Source organism: Pygoscelis adeliae, unplaced genomic scaffold (assembly GCF_000699105.1).
Source record: "Pygoscelis adeliae isolate BGI_AS28 unplaced genomic scaffold, ASM69910v1 Scaffold463, whole genome shotgun sequence".
NCBI lineage: Eukaryota > Metazoa > Chordata > Aves > Sphenisciformes > Spheniscidae > Pygoscelis > Pygoscelis adeliae.
Window position 1 is genome coordinate 821,319 of NW_008824471.1, and position 26,577 is coordinate 847,895.

The 26,577-nt window shown below is 38.3% G+C and overlaps 1 protein-coding gene across 1 annotated transcript in view; it reads right to left on the reverse strand.

Annotated features, from left to right (window-relative positions):
* Positions 1-26,577, reverse strand: part of AKT3 (v-akt murine thymoma viral oncogene homolog 3) — a 143,874-nt gene that overhangs the window by 3,347 nt on the left and 113,950 nt on the right. The window contains exons 10-11 of the mRNA XM_009321256.1: positions 14,026-14,240; positions 11,200-11,287 (exon numbers count right to left, since the gene is read on the reverse strand). Of these exons, the coding sequence (XP_009319531.1) occupies positions 11,200-11,287; positions 14,026-14,240 (303 nt within the window). The remainder of the gene's footprint in view (positions 1-11,199; positions 11,288-14,025; positions 14,241-26,577) is intronic.

Below are 26,577 nucleotides of genomic sequence, written 5' to 3' on the forward strand. Positions count from 1 at the left end.
TCTCTAACTTCTAGTAAGAGATAGAAGCCATTAGAGTCAATCCCAAAAATACTAGTTCAGAATCTAGCTAATAGCACAACACGGCTGAATTCCAAGTATCGCTCTCACATGATTTGCAGATAAATTCAGCTGCATAAAGATAATTACCTAGAAACTCTTCAGGCCATTCTAATTACCTGCACAGATGTCAGGTAAAGGCAACTCTAGGTACTTCACCATAACTGGGTGGTATAAACAGCTAAGGCAAAAAGGACGACACAGAGAGCACGGTAAGCGCGATGCTTTTTTTTTTTTTTTTTGTGCAGGGTTAAGGCCTACGCCTGACCTTACCTTTAGAAGAAATTACGTGAATGTGAAAATAAATTTTATCTTTGAACAAAAGCCAGTTCATGCTTAAGTGAGTTGCTGGATCTAATCCTGCCTACCGCTTTCACAGTACGGCGCGGTATTTCCCGACAGCAAATCACTGGTGTTTGCTCACAGCTCACAGACAGGACTTCCTTGCCCCTCTTTTGAACCAGCCTTGCTATCCACCTTCTCCTCCAAAACAGCAGCCTACAGGCCAAAGATTTTAACTGGAAGGCGTATTCAGCATGGAATATCACACTGCATGGTGCCAGTCCAAAACAATACAGCAGCTGAGTATGTATGATATTGCAAATGGAGGGAGGGGATGCCAATGTTTTGGTTTGTACCGTGGAGCCCTTTGGTGTTATCTCCTCATACGCAATTTAAAATACACACCCTGAAGATAGTGTATCAATTTCCCTTTCTATATAAGAGGTTACATTATGGCTGACTGGTATTATCAGAGCTTGCATGTAGTTTTCACTAGTTTCGTGTTATTTCTCTCCTCAACCCCAGAACACCAACACCAAACAATTAATTTGTTAATCTGCCCCACAGCAAAGGAAGCCCAACTGCTGTTAAACCCCCTCCCCTCAGCAAGTTCCATGCACTAGACACAATTTACGATACACGATGTACATTGCAGCAACTCTTTTTTTTTTGACAATAATTTTTTACAGTAGTACGAGTCTTTGTTATTTTACTACGTTCGATGCACAAGACTTTTTTTTTTTTTTTTTACAGCTTGGAGAGATCTGCATGAACTGGTCAGTGTTAGAAGCAGCTCTGGATCTCAGTGCTAACCAAAGGAGACTACACAATCCACAAACAGAGCCATCTAAAACCCGAAAAAGCTAGCCTGCCCTATGAGGACTAGACTAGGTAAGTATGTAGTGCTGCACAACCAGCCAAAGAAAGAAGGCTTTCAACAGGATGCTCTTCACAGTAGATCTCTATCCAGAAAATTACTAATTCCTAATACTTTACAGTTTGGGATGAGGCATAAAAGAATAAAATGTGGTAAAGTGCATAAATGGGGCACTTAAACAGTAAGGCAACAGCAAAAAAAACCCACTAAACAAAAGCATATGTGGGTGCATACACTCACACAAAACCTCTCTCCATTTTTTAATCACCATTACAAATGCACACACAAATTCCCATTGTTTCCAAATCCAGGTTGAAAACTGCCACCCAGTTCTTTTCATGTTTTCCTTCTCACATAGGATATATCACACTAACAGCTGGTAACGTGAAAGCTGTGTTAGCTGGAAAAAGATACCGTCACTGTACCTTGCCATATGAGAACCACACCAGAACACTGGGTGTTCTTTGGACACAGGACCAGATTCTGCCCCCATCCCTCCCAGGATACAGTCCCTTCATTCAACAAATTGACTCTTTTCTCCCTGCAACAGTTTATTTGTCCTTTTGAGTATATACCAAGAGCTCTATTTTATCTGATCCAAACCTTCAGTAACAGTCCAAGCAATTATTAAGCAAAAATAAATCTATCACTTGCATATACTTAAAACGGTACAATAAATCTGATTTATACTTTCACAAAACTAAATTTTCCCTTACATTTTCCTGAATGGAAAACATACAACAGCAGAGGGGTATTAGAAGTAAAGGTTTTGGGCATTGTTAGGATAAATGCTTAAGGACCTAACATATATAAACTCAACATCAGAAGAATCTTCCAAGTATATATCCAGTTACATCCAGTGTTTAAAAACAAAGTATTCTGTTTTACTGTACAAATTCCTGCACTTTTACGAAAATTATTTTTGTATGCGTCCTGGCCATCCCAATCAATTCTGCATGATTAAAACAGATTTCCAAAGTTGTAAGTCCCCCCCAGCAAAGCAGCCACACAATTCCTAAGCACAGAGTTACTGCAGTGGAACATTCCAGACTGCCATTTTTCTCATTTTTCTGTCTCAGAGAAGAACACTCAAGTAAAAAAAAGAAAAAAAAGAAGATTACATGCCAAGTAACATACTCTACTCAAGGCCACCACTGCACACCCTTTTAAAAGACACTTTCACAGTTCTCAGCAACTGAAGTAGACATTAGATAAATTCAGTATGAAAAAAACCTATTAGATAACACGTTATTATAACAATTCTACTACTTCCCCGATTGGGATCATTTTTCCAGATCAAAAACAGAAAATGCCATTTCACACGAATTAAAACTTTTCATATGAAAATACAAGCTTAAGAAAAATTTTCTTGTTTCTCAAGTCAAGGACAAGTAACAGTGTCTTTCCAATGGCGCAATACACATCTCCAGTAGAACAAACCACTATTGCTATGAGGTAAACCAGAGACCTTTCGTGCTACGACTACTATGTGAAGAGAAGGAGGAAACACTCGCTCTGCAGTCTTTAACAACTGTGATTTAGGTCAAAGTAGTTAATGAAAAACAAAAGGAAGGGCAGGGTAAGATCATAATACATAGCAGTGTACAGATCTGCAACTGGAGAGGAAAAAGATAATGCACTAGCTGACAAGTTTCTTCCTCAAAAACTTACTGGCTCATTACTGGTTTACTCAGGGTTTTTTTCCTTTTTTTTTTTGTGCACTGAAATAAACAGGCCTCACTATGACTTTAGATCACCCCCTCGTTCCCTCCATCTCCTGAAATAGTAATGGTTATGAAAATAACCAATAAACTTCATTTTGGGAAGAGAAGCACAGTACTAACTGACTCTTAAGGAACAAATAATTACAATAATAGTTTCAATCAGATATGAAAATCACCATTAAAACCAAATTCATCTATCGTGGGTGATGGGAGGAAGTTGGTGCTCCAACTCAGTAGCCAGGCTTAACAGAAAACTGTTTATCAGTAACATCCAGGAAGCCAGCTGATGAAACTTCCAGTTATGCCAGAAGTTCAGCTGTCTGGGGAGGTCAAACAAGTAAACCACACGAATCTCCGGGCTGTAACCAGAAGGGAGGAACCCGATGCAAATTTATGTCACTGGTGTTTTGAGATTCATCCGTCTTACAGCAGTACTTGTCATATCCTGGACATGAAAAGCAGTCGGAAACTTCAGTGACTGCAAAAACAAACCGTGCAGCCATGTGGCTCTCCACAACAGCTTACACTGGTATTTATACAAGCTATACCCTGACATACAACAACCATCCCCTACGGCCTATGGGAAAGAGGAAACGGCAGCTGAGATTAAGATGCACAGACACAACTCAACAGAGAGCAGCAGGAAGGTTTCTTAATTCTTTCCATAAACTTCGCCTCCTTCCTTCACAGCAGCTTTTCCACCAGCACAGCTGCGAGGACAGCCAGAACTGGGGATCACTCCTTTCGACCTGCTCCACCCCACCTGCGGCAAACCAACTGCGGCTAAAGTCTTGTGGACACCCCACTCCGGACTCCTGATCTGCCACCGAAGGCACACCTCCCCCAAGTAAATTCTTTCTCTCACCTTCCTATAATTGTTGGGATACTTGCAAGACATGCTCCCAATTCTAATGGGAGAACCTCTAAAATAATTTACTGGTTCCTGCAGAATTCCTGTCAAGAAATGAGGAACTGGCACACGGAGCTCAGGCATCACCTCCAGAAGAAAATGAGAGAAATGCCGTAAGAAATCCTTTCCTAACAACCTTCCTTTCAGACAAAGCAGAAGCACAGAGGATAGTATAACTGATGTGTGCAAGTATACACGGAGGGACACGGTACTTCAACACCACGTTCAGGAGACTGGAGACAGAGCCATTCGAGACAGATTTTGTAAGCCATGTCACCAGCACGCCAGGCCATGCTACAGAAACTTGGCAATCATCTTTCTGGAGGGGTGCCACCTTTGTTCATTAATTGTCAGATTTTATTTAAAAACAGAAAGCAAAATCTCCGCAAATTTCAGCTGTAACAAAACCGTCAGAAAGACAGTTAAGGTGCAACTGCTGCAGAGATAGCCACTTGGATTGACACAGAGCCTGAATAAGAACTCAGAAGCTTCTCCATACATCCCAAGGGAGACTGAAGCTGAGGCTCAATGACAAAGAACAAAACACCCAACATTAACTACAGCTCTGATGACCACAACATGAAGATGCCTCTCTACACCCAGCAGCATTTCATGTTTGATGCCACAAGGAAACGGTATCCAGCTGCTATCGCCACAGCTTTTCCCCACTTCTGACCTGAGAAGTCAGAAAGTCCAAGAGTAATGTGAGCACCGCAAGGCACACCCAGTAACCTGCGTCCAAAAGGAGTAAGATGAGCTTTTGTTAAGGACAGGCCTTGTCAGTCTGCGTGAAAATCACGCTGCTCAGTCCCGGCTGCCAAGCTTTAGTACGGCATGATTTTCCTCCTCTAGCGGACTGTGCAAATTCAGGCAGAACACACTCGAACCAGACAGGAGACTGCACCTTCAGCACCCAGCAATTTACTCTAAGGACCAGAAATACAGATTTTCTGTGTTCATGCATTACACATACACACACATACGTGTGTGTGTGTGTACAAAGAAAGAAATAAAAGGCTAAACTCAGTGTGAGTTCACTGACTATAGGAGTTGATGTCCAAGACAAAAATCCAATTTCACACCCATCTGTCAAGCTGAATCTGCCCCAGCCATTTCCAAGGCTTGGTGTTAGAAATGACAGCAGAAGCAGTATCAAATTCTTAGTGTATTTATTATCTCCAGTGAATGGCATTTCCATTTGGCATCCATCAAGAGCAGCGTGTGAGAAACACCACTGGTTTTCCACCGTTCCAGAACTGGGAAACTTGCAGGGGGAAGGAAAGGGGCCCATACAGTACCTGACTGTTACGGTCACACAGAGATGAACAGACAGGCTCTATCCTACACCTTGAGCTTTCTCATGCTTACTGAACAACTACATAAATACTTCAGTATGAGAGAAAATATGTAACGTTATTTGCTCAAAGATAATCTGACAGGAATCATTTGTCTTGGTGTTGTATAGGAAGTGGCTGAAGTTACTTCAAAGTAACTGTGATGCACTCGATCTGCCAAATGAAAATATGATGCTTAAGAACATCAATCTGATCTTCCTTCTTCTTTTAATTTAAAACGAATTTTCCTCCCAATGAACTCAAAATTAACACTACCGTAAGAATCTCATCCACCAACAGAATGCAGCTGAATAGTACTCTGAGATAAAGTGCGAAAGGAATAAGAGGAGCAGCTATACACCACCCCCACGGAATTATTCATTTAAATAAACTAGATAACTAGATTATAATCTCAAAACTCCCAAACAGACTAATTCTTTACGTATCATGTAAACACTAAAGAGTGAGCACTGTTGTTCAATTTCAGGTTTTATTCATAAGGAACAACTATTTGAATCTCACTTATGGTTCAACTTCGGTATGACATTCCAAGTTGTCCAATTAAAAAAAAAAAATCACTGCCGCATCCCAACACGTATGTCTCTTCTTTATTAATAAATTACAATGTATGAGATGAATTCTGCTTTTCTTACAGCTCATGTATTTTGAAAACTTATAAAAATAACTACAAACCAAGTATTTCAATAATGTGTTGTACTGTCATCATATGCTGTATTTCAACAATTTCCATCTAATTTATTATTCAAGTCTGACATATGTCAAACACTGTCAAATGTCACAGTTCTTTCTGACTATGAAAGTTAAGTAAGTATTGGTAGTTAAGTGTTCATGATTTGATGTCCAGAAATCAAACTTCCATCTACCTTAAACTTTCCTGGAGAACCAAAACTGCAAAGTTGTTATTTTCAAGAATCAAACAGAAGAGACAGATTAGCCAAATCAGAATGGTGGAAAAAATAAATTATACTGTGAGAAAAGAATAGGGTCACATCACTGAAATACGCCTTTGTATTTCATCACAAGCATGCTCAGCTGGAAGTGCTGAAAACACATCGCAATTCACAGACTTCTCAACTTAAAAAAAGAAAAAAGTATTTGTATTAGCAAACTAGCTAAATTACTAAATGACATTCCAAGTAAACAGTCTATTTTCACGTAAACTGAAATTCATTAACTTACAAAATACCACAATAAAACGTTTTAAAAGGACACTAGCAAAGCTTGTCTCAAAATTTTATACTTTTCTGATGCGTATCTGTTAATACACGTTCCCTCATTTATACATCTTTTAAAGCTCCCGCCAAAGCAAATGCTTGGTGACCCTAAAAATCATGCAGAGATACTAACAACACAAAACCTTAGTTCAGTCTTTCAGCACCAGATCCTCAACAACAATATTTTACTTAAAGATACGCAAGTCCTTTAAAATACTGATTTTCCTTTCCTAACAGTAATTTTTTGTCCTTTTTCTGGTGTTAGCTCAGCTACCAAAGGAAACAAGAGCTGATGAGATTACGCACTCTGTCAGTCTGTACATCCTTCCCTAACAAATTCCCAATGGCTGGGCAAAGGCACCATGATGGAGAAAAGACTAGGCACATATACACTTCCCACAGAATTTCTGAATCTAATTTACTGAATAGAAGACAGACATCCCTGTCCATCCCCCCCAAACTGGAGTTTCCACTGAAGGGAATACAAGTAATTTGAGTTGAGCTTGAAGCCAGCCAGTAAGCATTCATGTAGGGACTGGTTCATCCCTATACCCGGCCCAGAAGGAGGCAGCCTGCTGCCCAGCCAGGAGTCGCAGCATGCCCAGGAGCTGGAAATACCCCGTGGACCCTGGTAGGACACTGCGTGTGGTGGTCCTTGGCAGGGGGAGGAGGAAGAGCTGGGATTTCAGTGGTGGAAGGACACACAACACAAATCCACAGGAAGACAGGCTTCAGCAGGGGGTTTTGCCCGTGGACAAACTCTGTTTTCCAAGCAATACAATGCTGATGCAACGGCCGGAAAGAAACCACAACCCCCAGGACTACAGCAACAAGTTTAAGAATCAGACAGACACCCTTATGTATATTTTCCTCCCTGTAAATTCAAGCAGCTGGGGAAGGGGTGGTAATCAACCGCCAGGTCTGCCCATATAGTTTAAAGTATCACTGGAAACACAATGAAAAGATCAGACCAGTTAGCAGTTTTCTGATCTTTTTACTACTTTGCATGGCAACAACACAAAAGCAAGTAACGAGGGTCATTTCTACAGGCTTTGCTGCACTGCAGATAAGTGTACAAAAATAGCATGACTCAAATAGCAACGGCCTAAAACCAGATGTTGGTATTTTCCTATTTCCCTCCTGCCCTTTCCCCAAAATCTGATACACAAAGTACTTAAATGTGCATTTAAGATTATAGTTATATTGCAGATTTTGCCAGGCCTGAACCCAGGGCTTCAATCATGGGATTTCATCATCTGCTGCTGTTGCGTCTTAAGTAAAGCAAAGGTAGTTACAGTAAGGAACAGCTTCTCGCAGCTGTCAGACTTCATGCTGAATGTCGCTGCCTCCACAATGAGGTAAGTGCCTTCGCAAGTGCTGCGCCTGCAGCAAAATCAGACACCCCAGCTTTAACCATTACTGCCACTTGCCCCTGCTCCCTTCCCAGTACTAACAAATAAATTTGTTAGCTCTCCCTAATTTGCTTCAGGAACAATCAGAGGTATTAGCAGAAATCAGAAGGAGATATATGTACCTCAGCCCAAATTCCCGTATGGTTTCTTTCTTCTTCTTTCATCCATATTACACGCAGGAGGAAACCCAGGCTTCTGGATCTCCTTTGACATGAGGCTACCTGAGTGCTTCAAGCTGCAAGCCTGAAGACATACCCAAATTCCTACCTTTAAATTAATGCCCATGTGGTTTTTGTTCGGTGAAAGACCCTAGACAGAACATCCAACAACTTAAGAATATTTCTGCAACCCAAATAAAAATATACTAAAACAATTCTTAAATGAGTAACAGAGACATTTCAAAAAGCTTCCTGATTCTAGCTAAAAATAAAACAAATATTTTATTTAGAAGTAGACGGCCCTTTGAAGTCTTCAGAGTTTGCCAAACTATTCAATTTCTCATACTCAGGCACAGAGATAAAAACTCATCAGGGCTGAGATGATCACAGGAAGAACCTGGCACAGACTGCTCTTTTTCATATGCCCTCATGGTTTTTCTGCCAAAAATAAATACATCTGATCACAAATGCTAACTACTATACATTTTTCATTTAAAGGCAACGACCTTCTCTGCTCCAGTGTGCCATACAACATTTTATTATCATTGTGTAGCACCGAATTAGTTTAATTAGTTAGCAGTATCGGAGAGCTAATAATTCCATTTGACCATTTGGATCCATTTGACCTGACAGAGCTACTGCTGTTGCATGAAATACTCTAAGTTTACAGATATATAATTCTGTCTCTAATCACACCAGTAAAGTGATAACCTAGTAAGTACAGAGATGTACTTAATCTCTAATAAAAATGATAAAATTAGTGGCACAGGAGCATAGTGTGCACATGTACAAAACCATCCCCCAGCAACTACTTGGAATACATGATTTTTTGGTTTCCATTACTCTGAATGTGAACTTCAGTTCTTTCATTGCTAACAGAAACACACTCCTGAAACATAGCCAGAAAATTACAGTTTCATGGTGCACAAACCTGAGGCAAGAATACTGTGAAATATTTTTACTATGCAAATAATTATATCAACTACCAATTTCATCAAGTGACCCTACTGCTGACGACTATACTACTAACAATAAACAGCAACAGAAGCAAGCCCAGAATAAATCTATTTGAAAATCAAACTTGCTTGATGCACATTCCTCCCGAGTTATTTTAGAACACCAAAACCTAAAAAATATTCATATAAGCATTCTAATAAACATACTTAGTAAAAGTTCATTAACATTATTACTATGTTTGAAGTTTATATTTCAGAGCACAGCCTTACTCTGCATACTTCAGAACTGATAAGACACTGTCTGCAGAAGGAACAACTGGATATTTTAACCAACCGGACAAATGGCTTTGTAATAGTAACAGAACTATTTTTTAATTAAACAGAAAAACATACTGTCAGAAGTCATTTTTATGAGTTATTTTTCCATAAAGAAGACGTCGTGTGCCAATACTGCACAAAAGCAATTCCTATGATCCTAGAAGCTAGCTGTTCAACTGAGGAACTTCAACTGATTTTTTACTGGCAAATTTAGTTTCTCAAAGCAACAGTGGACAGAGTAAACAATGGATGACTACAATTTCTCCAGTTATAATACTCCAATAAGCCACATCCACCTCCATGGCCATAAAAGCAAAATACCTGCATTTGTATTTTTATATATATATATATTTATGCATATATTAAATATATATATATATTTAATACCTGCAAAATACTTCCTTCTATTTTAATAGCTCAAAATAAGATCTTGACTGTAAGACATTTGCCGTGTTGATTTGGAAAGACTCAAAGCGGATGCTTAAAAATTAAGAGTATCTACACTTCCTTGCTAAATATGAAGTTGAACACAGCATAGAATTGAGAGCTCTATTTCTAATGTAAAATAATTAAGAAATCTTTTTCAACAGAGCGAGAGCAATGTAACAGCTTTTTCTTTCTCACCCACTTCTAGCACACTGCGATCCAATCGATTTTAGTGGGGTTTTTTAAACTCCAGAAAGGTCCTCAACTTGTATTTTACATTTTATCCTCAAAGTGCTTCTCTACGACGTCCTTACAGAACCAACCAGTGGTTAAGCTCATAAAGTAACCTGATTAATATACTTGCTCTGATTATTTATTTTAGAGTTTCTTGAAACCTCATGATACTGCCAGGGAAAAATCACACTTGTATCAAGTAACTTCAGAGTACCATATTTTGTATCATCATATACAGGCTCTTATTTCAATTCCGGTATTTGTCAGAGAAGTACCACACCAACAACCACACATTTTTAAAATTCCAGTTCAACAACAACTGAAAAAACAGTTTGTATCATTGACATTGTAGCATAAACATATTCTGCTCATTCGTATGTCTTCCATTTTCCTTTTATTTGAACAAAGCAAAAAAAGGAGAAAAATCTATCTTTTAAAATTACACAGCTCAACTGGCAGATTAACAATGTAAAACAGTTGGGGGGGAAAAAAAGACTTTATCAAAATAGAAGGGGTTTATAGCAACAAGTAAATTCTTACACAAGTACTGAGATAAAATCAGCTTCTGTATATAAAACAACTTAAGTCAAATTGAGTTTCACTACTGAGTAAGATAAACTCATTTTCTAAAATCATCCCCAAAGTGTTGATCATTACAGGAACAGGACTGGGTTTAGAGAAAACTGTTCCAATTGAATTCCCAGTACTCGCTTTCTCCACAAGCTCTTTTGGCTCAGTGTTTTAATGCTATTTTAATTTTCTTAGATCCCTCTTTAAAAATAATTTAGAAAAAGATTTCTACTTAAACACAAACAATCAGAAAGTAGATTTTTGCTATGACTCCCTTCCAATCACTTCATTTTGCTATTTCCAGAAAACAACTTTTCAATAAAAGGCAGAAATAAAAAGACAATTCAGGATAAACTTCCATTACATTTTCTCACATTATCTTGAGTCATACACCTACTTTTCTCTTGAAGGCCCAGGAAGAAAAAAGGAAAGGAAAAGATTTGGACATTTACATAATAAAAGAAAAATCTTTGCTGAGTTTAGGTTGGTTTGCAAAATTTATTTTTGGTCCACTGACCAAAATCAAATTATTACTGAAAAACAAAAGATTAAGTAAGTACACCTAGTTCAGAATAATTATTCATTTGTATTAACACAAAAAGTTGGTAAGAAAAACATGACTAACTTCAGAGAGCAGCAGTCCTATGACTATCAGTTGAAACCACTTTGCAGAAGCCAGATTATTCAATGTCATATGAAGACATACCTTTTTATCATATACGTCTTGCCAGTTTACTCCAGCAAAGAAACTATGACGCATGATTTCTTTTGCATCATCTGGGCCTCCACCAAGTCTAAAAGAGAGTGGGGGAAAAAAATCATATTAAACAAGCATTACTCTTAAAGGAAGATTAAGTTATTGTAATGGTTGGAAAAGTGACCATTTGTTTTTGACTATCTGGGAACAATTCTCACCCATTTAATGTGTAATTCTCACCTGTTTAATATGAATTCAAGTGATCTTGAGAGAAAATGTGATAGAAGTATCCATGCCATGGTCTATTCTAGTTGATTAATCCAACTACAGTGTTCATTGCTGTCTGTGATGAGCTTTTTTAATAATTCGTTCATTTTAGAAACATACTTAAGTTTACTTTTCTTGAAAGACCAACCAACGTTCTGGCACTATTAAAAACCCAAACCAACCCAACAATGCTGACATAACATTTTGCCAAGGAGGTGCCAGGCACTGAATCGGTAATGACTCACACATTTTTATACAGTGTTCACTGCTGTTGCATCTGGGTGCTGTAACAATTAACCAATTACCATAAAATAGTCTCAATCTGAGTCAATTAGTATAAATTAATAAATTGTAGGCCTGCTGAGAAGGTTGTTTAAAGGCCATTGTAAATAACCACACTTCACTGTGGCCCATAGCTTGCCAAAGCCAGATTCTGGCAAATCATCTTAGGAAGTGAATTCCACCTACTTTGGGTGTACTTGCCCAAGGTGATTTGAGCTCATGGAAGTGGTCACTGCTGCCAAAAGAGGAGGGTCACACCCCTGCCCATACCTCTACCCTCTCACTTGCATCTATAGCATCATTCCCACTGACGACTGTGAGCTGAGTCAGCTCACTAACCTGGAAGAAAACTAACCTCGTAATGAGAAAACGAGAAAGAACTTGCTGGTTTTTGTTGCATTAGCAAGTCAAACTTGACTCAACAAGTTTAGTGAGCTCCCTTGTGCTGCTGCTGTTGGTGGAGAAAGAAGCACACATCCAGTGAAGGGAACCTCTGCCCCTTTCAACAGCACGTGGACTTTCAGAATGGCTCAGCTCTCATCTAACTTCTTCCTGAGACTGGCTATCCTACTGGGCTAACAGAAAGAAGTTGCAAAAGAAAAAAGCTAATCTTAACTGAACAAGCAGCCCACACACGTTAAATATTGACAAGAAGAGTGACACAAGTAGTGTGTGTTTCATTAAAAGGAACTGCTAAAGATATAAAGACAAATTTTAAAAGCAACCTTTTAAGTAAGATAAATTCCTCTCTAAAGCATTTATTGCAAGGAACAATAATTCCCACAACCAAGAAAAAAAATCTGTATTGGTATTACCCTGCTGCCAAATTACAAAAATCTTCTGGACTACTACCTCAGTCTTGCAGTAACTGGGTATAAAGTTATTCTCATTTCCAAGCTGTATTCCTCTTTGTTTCTCAACTATTCATTGTAAAATTCTCTACATCTCTGCTAAGCATCCCAGTTAGCCTGCAGTCTCCAGACTTCTCTCAGTATCTTCCCATCCAGCTGCTCAGCGAAAAGCTGAGTTGCTGTTAACCTCTGTGCTCCCACCCTATTTAGCATTAGCTAGCACCAGAACTTGAATATGAATAAGCTTGTAAATGTAAGTCTAATAAACACTACTGTCTGCAAAGATTAATTAGAAGGAAGTATCTTTTCAATTCTAAAGGTTAACAGATTCGATGGGTCAGATTGTTTGGAGGTTAAAATGCATTAGGAGTTGCTACAGGAACAAATTTTTACTTTACTCTGTATTTGGTTGGTTGGCCACAGTTTGCTTTCACTGCATACAGTAAATTCAGTTAAACAGGCATTGCTGGGCAGCAGCAGAAAGGCTGACCGCTTGCGCTGTCCTGGCTGCTGCACTTGGCTGCGTGCAAGCAAATCCCTTAGAGAGACACGGCAACCAGTCCTGCCCTGAGCACCAGCGAGCAATGCCCACTACTCAAAACTTCTTGAGAACAAACTGAGGATGAAGGAGGACTAGAGAAGTGAGACAGACAGACAGAAGAATACCTGCAGCCTTAAAACACGCCAAGAGACTCGCAAGAACAACAGAGAGATTGGGGAAAAGAGGGGACCTACAGACGAATCTCACTGATTTACAAAGACAGAGATTTGTTTTAGAGCCAGGGGGACCGGACACTGCTAGTCCGGTGCAGGAGCCACTGGAAAATGGCTCTCCTAGGCAACAATCCCAGAGAGAAAAGCCCCACCACAAAAGGGCACAGGCAGCAGCTGGGTGATATTTGCTTTCAAATCACTGTATTTAAATTTCACTCAGAAGATGTATTCTTTAACAAGTTTCTAGTTTACATGGTCTAATATATGATCTACTTACGTGCCCTAATAAAATTTATCTGTGGCTGTCTATACATGTCTTCTGGCATCATCACTTCCAAGAAAAAGTGGTGTAGTCCCCATGAGACACTACAGCCAACTCAGGGTTAAGTCATACTCTGAAAAAACAATTTAGAGCTTTCCCTTTGTTCCAGTACACAACCTAAACCTGAAAAGATCCCTATGTTTGCTGTGAATGATTAAAGAAGTGTTCTCTTCCACATGCTTTTTACCCTTTTGCTTGTTAAACTCACTTTGTATATCGTTGCTGATATACAAAGTGCTTGAAAAAGTGGAAATCTGAGACAGTAGGGCTGCATATGGCCCTTTCCTGTGACTGACAGGTCCTTCAGCCAGGAAGACCAGGCACCACTGGCCTGTTTTTACATTACCCAGTACAATTAGAGTATTTATTACACCTGTATACCCAAGTAATTTCACTTACCGCTTATTTGGATCCTTTATCAGTAGGCCTGATAGTAATGATTTTGCATCTGCAGACAGAGTTCGAGGAAATTTTATGTCCTCCATTAGTATGAGTTCAAATAGCTTCTCATGATCTTGGTTGTAGAATGGTAATCTTCCACACATCATTTCATACATGACAACTCCTAATCCCCACCAGTCCACTGCACGACCATAGTCATTATCTTCCAACACCTAAGACAGAAACCAAAACCAGCTGTAAGACATGCACTATTTCAGACACAATCATTTCAGTCTATTTGATGCACCTCTATATGAACGTGTTTCCAAGACTTTATTTCCACAGTGCGCCACAAGGACTCCCAGAACCCAGCTCAATACATGCAACTGCAGTACTGACCCACACACCTGGGCCCACTGAAATTCCAGGCATACCGGGGACCGTACTGCTAAAAGCAAAATATAAAATTGAGAATGACCTGCTCAAAATGATCATGACTGCACTTTCCCCTTTCCTGTGCCCTCTACCATCCCTTTTATAGTGTACACAGTTTTAGGAAGAGACACTTCATCTACAGGCACTACTGCCTCAGTTAGCATTCTTCTGGGAGAAGAAGTGAAGCATCTCCTTGCTCAGTCACTTCCTCTCTCCTTACCCCACCTGTAAGAATAAAGCCTCAAATTTAGAAACACCTTAACCTTACTAAGATAAGCTTAGATTCTTTATGATCTTTGTTTATATTAAAAGTCCTCAATGTGTTTCTATCGACAGTTTCATTAGTAGTCCAAACAACTGAACTGTGCTAATGCAAAGAAATATGACAATGTTTATATGATACTGTTTACTATGTTTATACGATACTGTTTAAACACTATGTTTATATGAAATTATATGATCACAGAAATATGGTAACATTTAAATAATTTAACATAATGCCTCCAATGTTGTGTGCCTAAAAACAACCTACTCCACAGCCCTTCTCCCAGCAGCCCCAGAGAATTGGAATAAGGAATCTAAGCAGTGTGCCTTGACCTTAATACACCTTCATATTAAACTGTAGAAATGGAGACAACAGCAGCATACACCCATAATGGAACCATAAGCAATAAGGAAACTGAAGGCTACAGAATATATACATATATAATTCCAATTTCTGTGAATTTCTAGAAGATCATACCCTTTCACTCAAAAAAGATATAACGGTTAGAAGTTAATGAATAGTAATACAGAAGGCAGTACAACTCTATGTGCCAAATTGCCAATATTTGCTGCAGAAAGACCTATTAGAGAGGCAAAAACCTTAAAATAAGAAATTAGACTTAAATAATAAAGTTAGAAAGATCAAAGAAATGCAGCTAATACAGTTAGACTGTATTTAGAATTGTTTCTGTATCATTAAAAGGCAGATTCTGAAAGGCAGCACATATGACTGATTTTTTAAAAAAAAGCAAACAACTAACTAATCCACAGAAAACAAAATACTTTTTACAACACACAGACACGTGCAATCACCACCACCAAGAGCTCACCCAGATTCAAACTCTAAGTAGACACACAGAACAGTCATTTAGATATACAGTAGTGAAAAATCTGGTGATGTGTAGTAAAGCCTTCAGGCTTTAATGAATAAGGCAACCTCTAACAGATCAGAAATAACCTTTTTCCATGAGTACATTATCTTGTGATTGTCTGAACAGTGTAAGATGACTTCCAATAATTTCCTCTGAAGCAAGGGGACACAGTCCTCACCCATCTGGGGACACTAAGTGGCCGTGACCAGATCACAGGACACAGGCACTACCCTAGCCAGTCCTAACGAGGGGTGTCGAGCTCGTTTATCTGCATCTCCTTTTTTCTCCCCCAGTAAATCCAGCCCTGCTCTGAAGTATCTGGTACATGCTATTAGCAGAAACAAAATGCAATCTGATCCAGCATGGCAATTTTGACAATCCCACAGTAATAAATGCATTCAAATTCCTAGTTTTCACTGTCCTTAAGGATTAGTAGTAGAAACACGATGAAGTGTATTACAAATTCCTCTTGTGTATATAAGATTAAAAAATCATAAATATCAACACATTAACACATAGTATTTGCAACTGTGCCAAAACACACAGACTCGTTACATCATTGATATTTCCAAATAGAGGGTGAAATTTTGGAAAGTGTAAAATACAACAAATTATCTGAATAAGTACATATGACAAAACTAACTCACTCCTGCATTTTAAAATTAATTGTTTTATGAGTTTGAGCATATTGCAAGCTATTTGCTGAAAAACTGTATATAAAGTCTGTGACGCTTGTCTTTAAATCACCGTTTCTTCTGCCACAGAATAAAAGCATTATCTATTTTTCTACTATATCTATTAGCACCATTACCATTTCTCCTATTTGTACAGTTAGCTACTCTTTTCTTTTGAAGCTAGTAAAATATATACAATTGCAAGGCAATGGGAGATTCTTTTTACAAGTAAGTTGAGGTGTGGTTTGCATGTGTGATTTATAAAAGAAGGCAACAGGAAGATAAAAAGCATCATTCTCTGAACAAGACAAATCACATGGCCAATAGCTAAAGCGAACTGTATCTGGGGCTTTACCTAATTTATGCAGGACTTTACCTAATAATAATAAAAAGTATGAGCAACCTTTTGCTGCATTCCCACAACAGCAACAAAACAGTGGTACAAAGAAAGAGCCAAATGTGATTTTTAACCTCTTTTTACATAAAATCATAAAAAAACATAAAAGCTGGATTAACTGCCTCCCGAACCCGCATATCACCAGCCGGGTTCTCATCCCCAGCTGGCAAAACTGGCAACTCTTTATTTTTGTTTAAATACCTGGTTTACAGCCAGCCAGGCAAGCAAGAGCATCAAAAGGGTTTCATTTAGGCAAAAGGAAAACAGCCTGAGAATAGCGTAAATAAAGCAAAATGCATCTCAACTTATTTTAATATAAATGTAATAAAATTGTGCATAATGCATTCACAGTAAATACACATAATTATTTTCTTTAAGTCATTTCTACTCCTCATGGTGTTAAGAAACTCCAGGATTTGTAGACTGTGACAAATCAATGGAAGTGCTGGAGCCCAGCAGCTCCTACGACCAAATCCATACAATTAGGGCAAGCAGCAGAACACTGCCCCAGCATTACAGAATCGTTTCCAAACAATTCTTGGATTTGAGGGATTTGTTTTTAATTACACTGAACATAGGTCAAGAAAGCTTCGACTCAGTGCTAAAATGAACATGATACACAGCTGCAGGCTTTGTACTTATGAATAATTCAATCTTTTGCATACCATGAGGTGGGTACCTGCTTTTAGAAATGCCTCCTCTGGCTGTGATACTGCTGTATGTCCAGTATTTGTGGGGTATCCTTGGATACATGCGGTACCAGCCTAAGCACCTGACCAGGCACAGACACAGCGGAAAGTCTGATCTCTTGGGCTTTGTACGCTGCCCTTAAAAGCTGCCTCCATCACCTCCAGCCAATTCTTGTCCCTCCCCCCCCCCCCCCCCCCAATTGTATAAGGACCCACAAACTTGTCTTTAAGCAAATACTGTCCTAACAACCCAGTCCCTTCAAGGTCACAGCAGGAAATGCAGCAGGCCCACCAAAACCATCGTAAAGGGCACAAGCTCAACCACTCTGGTATCTGTTGTAAAGTAATATATTAATATTTTCTTGGGCTATCACACAGAAGGATCCATGGAACTCATAAGCCACAGAAAGAGCAGCTACACTGAGTACATACTCCAGTCAGATGCATTTTCATGAAGATGAAGTTTCGTGCTTTCTTCCACAAAATTTAGTTAAATAGTCAGATCATTCAGATACATGACTTCCCTTCCTTCATCTGCTTCACACACGTGCAGTGCCAAAGTCCTGAGCCACCTCGTCAAGATCTAGGGGAGGTTTTAGGAGATGAGCGCTCCAGCACGGTGTGACTTCAGTGCATGGACAACATTTATAGTCACTCATCCCTATTTTACACCTCACACCGTCACTGTACCCAAGTGACTTCCCAGTGTTGAGTAAAGCAGGAGGAGGGCTGACTGCAATTCAGTCTGGATGATACCATGGACTATGGGAAATAAAACTCAAAAAATGACCATCGTTTTTATTACTTGAGGGAATCTTCTCCATTTGTTCTTAGGGCTCTCGTTCAACAACTGGTTCTTTCATAGGCAGTGCCAGCCTAACTCACGCTCTTGTTTCTGCTCCCTCACCGCAACTCCCCTTACCTTGCCAAAACTATGCCACACACTACATCAGAGAGTAGACCAGTACTAAGAAAAAAAGGGGAAAAAAGTTTCACCCTGGGTTATTTTTCACCCAAATCACCTTTTCTGACCTAAGCCACTCAGTTGCCACGTGAACAGTTGTAGTAGCACAAGTGAGACCACCAGGGCAGGCAGCATCGGATGCAGCACTGCTGCAGAAAAGAAATGCTTGTCAAACTCTGCCCCAAAGTTACACCACAGAAGTTACACTGACTCTGCCAGTTATTTCTGCATGCACCGACAGCTGCAACAGCCGTGCCCACTTAATGGGAAGATTAAGGGCCTGATTCTCTTCCCAACCGGTATTTCTCTAAAGCAATCCAGCAGTATAACAGGGTTCCAAAGTGGGCATAAACTCATTGCTGCACTGAAACCACTGCGGTTTTTACAGGCGTTGATGCTCCTCTAAAATTTACACCTACACCTGCAGTATGAGGACATGGCCTGGGTTTATACGGATGCTTTTAAAAAAGCTGCAGAGGTGCTACTGAAGTCTGTATTTTTCTGGTCTTAGATAAATATGCAAGAGGTTAAGTAACATACACATTTTCTAACAAGCAAGAAACATTAGCCAGGCATCTGCTTCCAGGCATATGCGGGTACTTCAGTGCTTTTATGGATGTTTTAGAGGCACTGGACAATATTATAGTTTCAGCTAAGGGAAAGCTATTTATTTAACTTAAAACTTTCATTTGTATTGTGGTCAGAAGGCAACTAAACTCTTTTTTAAATTTACTGAGATAGCAGGAATAGCCAACCGTAACAAGGGAAAACTAAGTATTCTCCAGTGACTCCACTGTCTCTGCACACTTTGAGGATTCTGGAGAGTATTATCGTCAATGACGAAATATACGATGGGATAGTGCTTCATACACAGAGCAAAGACAATCAAGCGCTACATAAAAAATAAAAAATTCAGTTCACAGCCTGAACTTTGCCTTTATGATGACTAAAACAACACAAAGACACTTCAGGGCTGCTAAGATCGCAGTAATTGAATTGTGTTTGCCCCTCACACAAAACAATTCATTTTGCTTACAAGTAACTACAGATCAGAAAAGAAAAATATTCTTGTATTTGCATTTATTGACAAAAAAAGCAATCTTCTAATACTATTCCCCACTGCTGAAAAGTCCAGTGTCTTGGACTCAAAAATCTTAATAAAAATCGTTAGTACCACTGGAAGTTTTCTCTTTCCCAGAAAACAAAATCCATTAAAAAGACTTCCTCCTTTACTTCACCAATCGTTGTAGATTTTAATCTTTACATTTATCAGTCAATACATGTCCAGGTGTCCTTTGCTTTAGGTACGTCACCACTCCTTTAAGAGCCTAACATACAGTCCACAGAATTTGATGTCCATTTAATTTTTGTGGTGAAAACCAGTGAAAAGATATCTTTTATTATCACTTTATTTCTTCAGTAGCTAGAGCTGAAAAGTTTTTTGGGAGGCAGCAGCTTGAGACACATCTGCAAACTTATTTACAAGGGCTTGGGGCAGAGACTTAGGAAGCAGGCAATTAAATGAGTCAGCCAAGGAGAAGCCGATAGAAACACATGCAATGCTTTTACAAGATTCTGTGAAAATAAATTTTGTTAGGTTAGCCAGCAGTATAACAGGCGAAGTCTGTGACCATCTTAAGTCAATCATGTAGTTCCCCTCACCTTCAGTGAAACTAGGATTCTCTGATACTTCACTAATCACAGAATACTGGACAAGGTGCGACTGCCTGAGACACAAACTAAGCTGAATGTAGAAAATCCCTTAATTCTGTTTTTACTTCATTTTCTTGAAACAAAACATCCCTGATGAGCAGCCTCTGGAAGATTTTTGGTTACACAGCAGAAATTCACACTTCCCACAGACCTCTAAATGGCAGTTAGTTGCTGTAACTTCTGAACTCTGCAAACACAGACAAATCCAGCAATAACCTTGAGCATGAAAGGCTTCATGCAATTCATTGTCAATCTTCTACAAAGGGTTGTCAGCATTGGGTTTCATCTTTAAAAGAACAATATCAAAATACTGGTTTTGTACTTTGTGCTAGATAACAAAGGCAACTTACCGGAAAAGCAATCACATTTTTGACCTAGTTATGGTTTCTCTTAATACATTAGATATAGACTTCCTGATAGGACATTACAAATAGCTTGTGCTCAATCAATAATTTTGACAGAACAGATGGGAAAATATTTAAACATCTAAACAAACTGTCTGCACACCTATGTTGTGAAAGAAAACTGAGAACTTGGATACACCAATGTACTGTTAATTTAAGGGGAAAAAACTGTTTTCAATTAACCTTACAGTTCAGGTGGAGAGTATGTTCCTTAAGCATTGCTGGTAACCCTTCACACATTTTTATTGCTACAGTTGTTGGTCTGCTAACAAATATTCACCCACATATTAGTCAACAAAAGTTAAAGTATATTTGCTAGAACTTTCTATCAATCGTGGTAACAACTACAACAATGAGAAAGTTTATAATCTAACACTAATGAACAAAGGTAATACACATCTCTTTATAGAAACAGACTTTTATCCAAATGTATGAAAATCCTTCCTGCAGAAAGGTATGTTTGCCAAGTATTATACAAATTTAGTTACTGTAACTGTATCTTGGTATGAACAGTGAAAGTATTGCTGCATCAATACTAAAAAAACACTTGAATGAATACTCATTGCTTTTATTATACAGAGCTGAAAAGACAAAACGTCAAGGTTATAGATACCCTGGGAAATGGATACTTGAGAATTAAGTCAAGGAAGAAAGTTTTCTATTACCTCTCTAATTTTGTACTGCTCTAATTTTTGCAGGTAGTTTTTCTCCATTTTGTATCTGGCTGGCACTGCTCTTTTACTTCAGGTCCTAATGCAGACTTTCTTCCTAATACATTTTTGTACTAGAGATTTCCTCCATCTTACCTAGCTTTTTGTTACACAACCTTAAAAAAAATAGCAAACTAAAATTTTTTTAATTTGCTGGCACACATTCTGCTGCATCAGAAATGGTACATTCTGGTATAAACGTGAATTAAGCAAAGCCTCCTAGAGTAAAGAGCATGCAATAATAATTAATGTGTTTAACCTCCTACAAGGGACTCTAACTTCAGTAGAATTTAAAATCTTAAAAAAAAAAAAAAGTTAAGCTATTGTACATGAAAAAAGTATTCTTAAAAAGGACTCTAAGAAGTCAATGGCAACCCTGGTAATAAAAAAAAAAAAAAAAACAAACCAAACCCAAACAACCCACCCAAAACAAAAACCCACAAAAAAACCAAACCAAACAAACAAACAAAAACCAGAAAACAACCACATCACATTAAAAAGACCCCTCAAAAGTAAAACCTATTTAATGGGGGAAAAAAAAAAAAAACAAACAAAAAAAAAAACACCAAAAAAAACCCAGAAAGCTAAAATAACTCTGTTCTACAATTAACAGACACCTTTCATAGAAGGTGGTGAGTAAAAGCAAAAGATTATTTCAGTCTACAGAAAGATGGCACTTGTCTCTCATAACTCTACCAACTCTACCGTTGGAAGAAAAACTGCAGCCCTGTTCATATCTGTATTAATTATGACTGCACTAGCAGTAGTCTCCATAACATACACTGCCATAAGATGCAAAATGTGTAAGAAGTAATAAATAATGATAATACTGTGAAATTTCTTTCTGGTTGCTCATTCTTCCTGAAATGATGTTGAATTTTTACCAATGTTAAACAGCATTTGTTCAGCTTTTGTTCATGCTTCATTACTCTTGGAAAAACTAAAGGCTTTTGCTGAGATAGAAATAACGTTTGCATTGATTAAATGAAAATTAATGAAAAAAAGCTTCAAGCATGTTATTGAGACAGTCTTTGTAAGAATTGTCATACTTATTTTACAAAAAATGTGGGATTTATTAGGAAATTGCTCTCTGCTTTAAAGTTCTGGTTTGAATACAACAGTTTATTTATGGGCAGTGTGGCGCTAATCTGTTTTCTAGTCTTCTGTTTTATTATTTTTGCATATTTGTTACATCCTTCCCCTTGAGAAGTCTGATACTGCATGTGGACAATTAGTTTTTGTGTCTGGTGAGATGAACGAGATTGCATGAAACTTCAAATTCTTGTTACATCATTGGTTATCTAGCTTCAGGAGAAAGTCTTGACTCTTGTGCTAATTTATCTATTGTTGCAGCAACTCTTCTGTATGTGTGACCGAGCAATGCTTTCATACCCCCATCTAAATGCTCCCCATCTTTTGATCTTGATACTGGTTATTGCCAATAAATGATGTTCTGCTCTGGATACCCTGCCTTGTCCACATTCCATCATGTTCATCTCAGGGCCCCACTGGCAATGCCAACCTGACAAAAATGCCCAAATTCAAATCACTAGCATTTTTGATGACTTAGGAGCACAAGATGACACAATATGGTCCACTAAAATATAATAAGTAATAACAAAACAGAAAAAAGACCACATTTGAATTTTCATGAGGTGCTAGCATTTCAAGATAAAACAACTTTCTGCATTTCCATTTCTTTTCAACGTAAAAAAATAATTTGGTACTTGGAATTCTAGTGTAAAGAGAAAATTCCATATTGTGCATATCCCATAAATCAGAACGGAAAATATTTTCAGGCATAGATGCTACTCCTCCTCACACCCCCCACTGGTCCTCACCCAGAAATAAAATGTAGCCAAATATACAACAGACAGCTGTTCAAGAGCTCAGGCCAACACTAAACCACATTTCCACAGGTAAAATAAATTCTATTGTGCCTCTGCTAAGAATCACATTATGCATGAAGCATCTAGGTAAATAGAGAGTAAATAAACTTGAACTATCCTTTTGAAGCCAAAAGAAAATTAGTTAAGCAAAGCACAACAACATAACTACAGTGTTTGGGTACTGAGCAAACTAACCATACTTTCAGGAAAATGACTACAAGTTATCAGAAGTTGAGGCTTTTTGGTTTTAAGCAAAAGCCAACAACCAAAAGCAAAGCATTCTGCCTCACCAGGAAGCAGTAATGTCTCATACTGTAGGTTAAGACAAACACCTCAAATACAAAAAGAAAAAATAATTATGGCATCACTGTTGGTAGAAGACTCGGCAACTACATATTCATCAGATTAGATACTTTTTATTTTATGGAATAAAATACATCTCATCATCGAAATTTCTTAAAAAGGAATCTTTTTTTCCTTTATATAACTCAATAGATATGAATGTTAAGACTCCATTAAACTAATGCAAATGAATAAGCAAATCTTCAATGTTCATAGTACAGGAGGTCCTTGGATGTGGTCCACACAGAAAAGATGATATTTTTTGTTGATTATACCTTCTCTACTTACTTAGCTTTACATTTGCCTATATGACAAAGAGGTAATGCTGCCTGTTACAGATTAGCTGTAGTCATACGGGTACCCCCATTACACACATAATTTATTTACAGTTGTAATAAGAAGGTAAAAATCCGTGTGAGATCAGAAGAAAAATATTATCACAACCTGCAACACTACCAATATGTTGACATTAAAGAATGACCTTTTTGACAGCATTCTTTGAGCATGGAACACAATTGATATGAATGCATCATTTTAAAAGGAAGAAAGAATACAACTACCACCTTTCCAAGTCTCTGGCTGATAAAAGCTAATGTTCTATCCTTGGACAAAACAATACTATATAACATACTTTCCTAAATATACATTGAGTACTCGTAGGTTCCATTTCTTTTTATCAGTAAAGGTTTTTTGGGTGCGTTGTTGGGGTTTTTTTTTTTTTGGTGTTTTTTTTTTTTTTTTGGGGGGGGGGGGGGGCACTCTATTTTGTTCATTCTAACTTGGCGATCAAAGAATTTTTATTTTTACACTATTACAGAAGTGCATTTTTCTAGGTTTCCAAAACCACCTTATTCAACCTTCCCCATCTGTCACCATCTGCTTCTTTTTAGCATGTACTTTTTGTGTGATCACATAAGCATGTGAAAAATAACTAACATTCAGATGATTGTCTGCTGGTACATTTGAGGACTGGGCATAATAAAAGTGAACTGCCAAAACGTACTTAACACTTCTAATTTTGTTGGGTCTTGCATGTAAGCTACATTTGATTTTCAAACTGTTTTACAGTTGGAAAGTTGATCAGGTACTCTAACTCAACAGTAAAACTGAGACTACATAATTAGCTCAGCACTAAAAAGATTATATTCAAAGAGAGGAACAAAACCCAGAAATACATCCATACGAGTTCACACATCCATCTTGACTGAGTCTGTCTGCACAATGTTGCCTGAGGCACAGGACAAGATGCTACAAGCAGCCTACTTCTGGACAGTCATAGCCTGTGTCTTCTCTCCAAGCTACCACAGGACAAGGAATAAAGGACTCTCATAATTACAAGGGTGTATGAAATCTCATGGAAATGCTGGAGAAGCGAAGACACTAAGCCAAGGGTAGAAATGCATAGAAATGCAATGCAATCCCTCAACAATGCAGCAGATACTGCTTCTAGGTGCAACGTAACTGGAAATTGCCATCAAGGCCCAAAAGCTGAATGGTGGGGGTATCTGTTTCCAGAACTCTGTCATGCTTCAGCACAGCATTTCTGTTTGTAAATGCACTTCTCAATGCAGTTTTAATGTGAAAAGAACAAAACACATCTAAAGCTAGAGAAACAAACTTACCTCCCAACCTCCAAAAATACATTAACCTCACTCCAAGAGAATTTCATATAAGAAATTCATTCTGTCTTATTAGAGCACCACTACAGGCCTCTCAGGTCTTTAGCAAAACTACTATGAATCAGAATACCAATATATTTATATCAACACAGACGATTTGGCAGAGTGTCTCATTTACCCTTTCTCAAAAAAAAGAATTAACAGAAATGAAGGAAAGAAAAAGAAGCCCAATAACAACAGGAACTACCCTTTCCCCTAAATAAACCCAAAAAGCTACCAAGAATCAATCTTCATGAATGCTTACCAGAGGTAACCACGTATGAGTGAGAACTTGCTCTCTAGAGGACAATGGAAGACGGAGCCTAACATGAAGTTTCTTTTCCACTGTCTCTCTTTACAGTATTGTTCCAATTCTTAGAAGTTCATACTGGTCTTAAAGCTTTGTGAATGCACATGCAATTTAGCAACATCTTAACAGCTGCTTTCCCTTAATTTGTGCCATTTTCCACAAATTCCCTTTTCCCCTATTTACCTTTTCTATCCAGTAGTTCTAGAGGTGGAAAATAATGGCACATACCTATTATTTATATAAAAGTTGCATAGAATTTCAAAAAGCACATTACTTCGATGCCTCAATTATCTTTAAATTCAATTTAAATTAAAAGGAAACTGCATAAGCCATGACAAAAATTATTTGGTCCTTCAGTTCCTCTATATTCTTAACCAAACAACTCTCCAGAGAGCTCCTCTTCATTTTAAGTTGCTCATCAATTTCTCCTGCCTTTTGTGTTTCTCTGCAAAACATTCTATTAGTTTCTATTAAGAGAAAATTAACAAAATAACATAACTGTCTTTAGTCCAAACTCTCTTTCCTGCGCACAAGCACGCTTTTCCCCATAAGAAAAACCTTCTCATCTCTAAGCTGTGTTTTCTGGCCTATCAATCTACCTGTGAAATCATTAGATTCATTTCATGAATTCCTTTTACCTCCTGTTAACCTCCCTTGCTATCCTCCTCCTTATTTTACTCAAATTCTTTTCTCTCCCCCAAAAAAAAAAAAAAAAAAAGAAAGGGAAAGGGAAAGGGAAAGGGAAAGGGAAAGGGAAAGGGAAAGGGAAAGGGAAAGGGGCCCTGGCTGTATTACCCATGCAACTTCATCTTCTCTGTAGTATAACATGCTGGTCTTTTTACATCCTCACCTTAGCTAATCTCTCTCAATTGGCCTGCCTCAGTTTATCCATGATGTTGGCTACTTTCATCAAGTTCTCTGCAAAAAAGCATCTTCATGCTTTTCCTCACACCTGAAGGAGCTCTTCTGCAACGTTCACATTGCAACTTCTATCTGCATTAAAATCCCTGTTTAAAACACTGCTTTGCTATGATGTCTGCAAAAACTGAAAACATCCATTTCCATGCTAGCCTGTCTCAGTGCATTTCAGTGGTTCCCTCGCTGCCTATATATCACTTAGTTTCAACTCATATCAGACGAGCTATGTGGCAGATCATACTCTCAGTCCAAAAATTTACCAGACTGCCTTTGGCAAATATCCGGATCCAATACAAGCAAGCGTTAAAAGAATGAACTAAATGTATAGCTG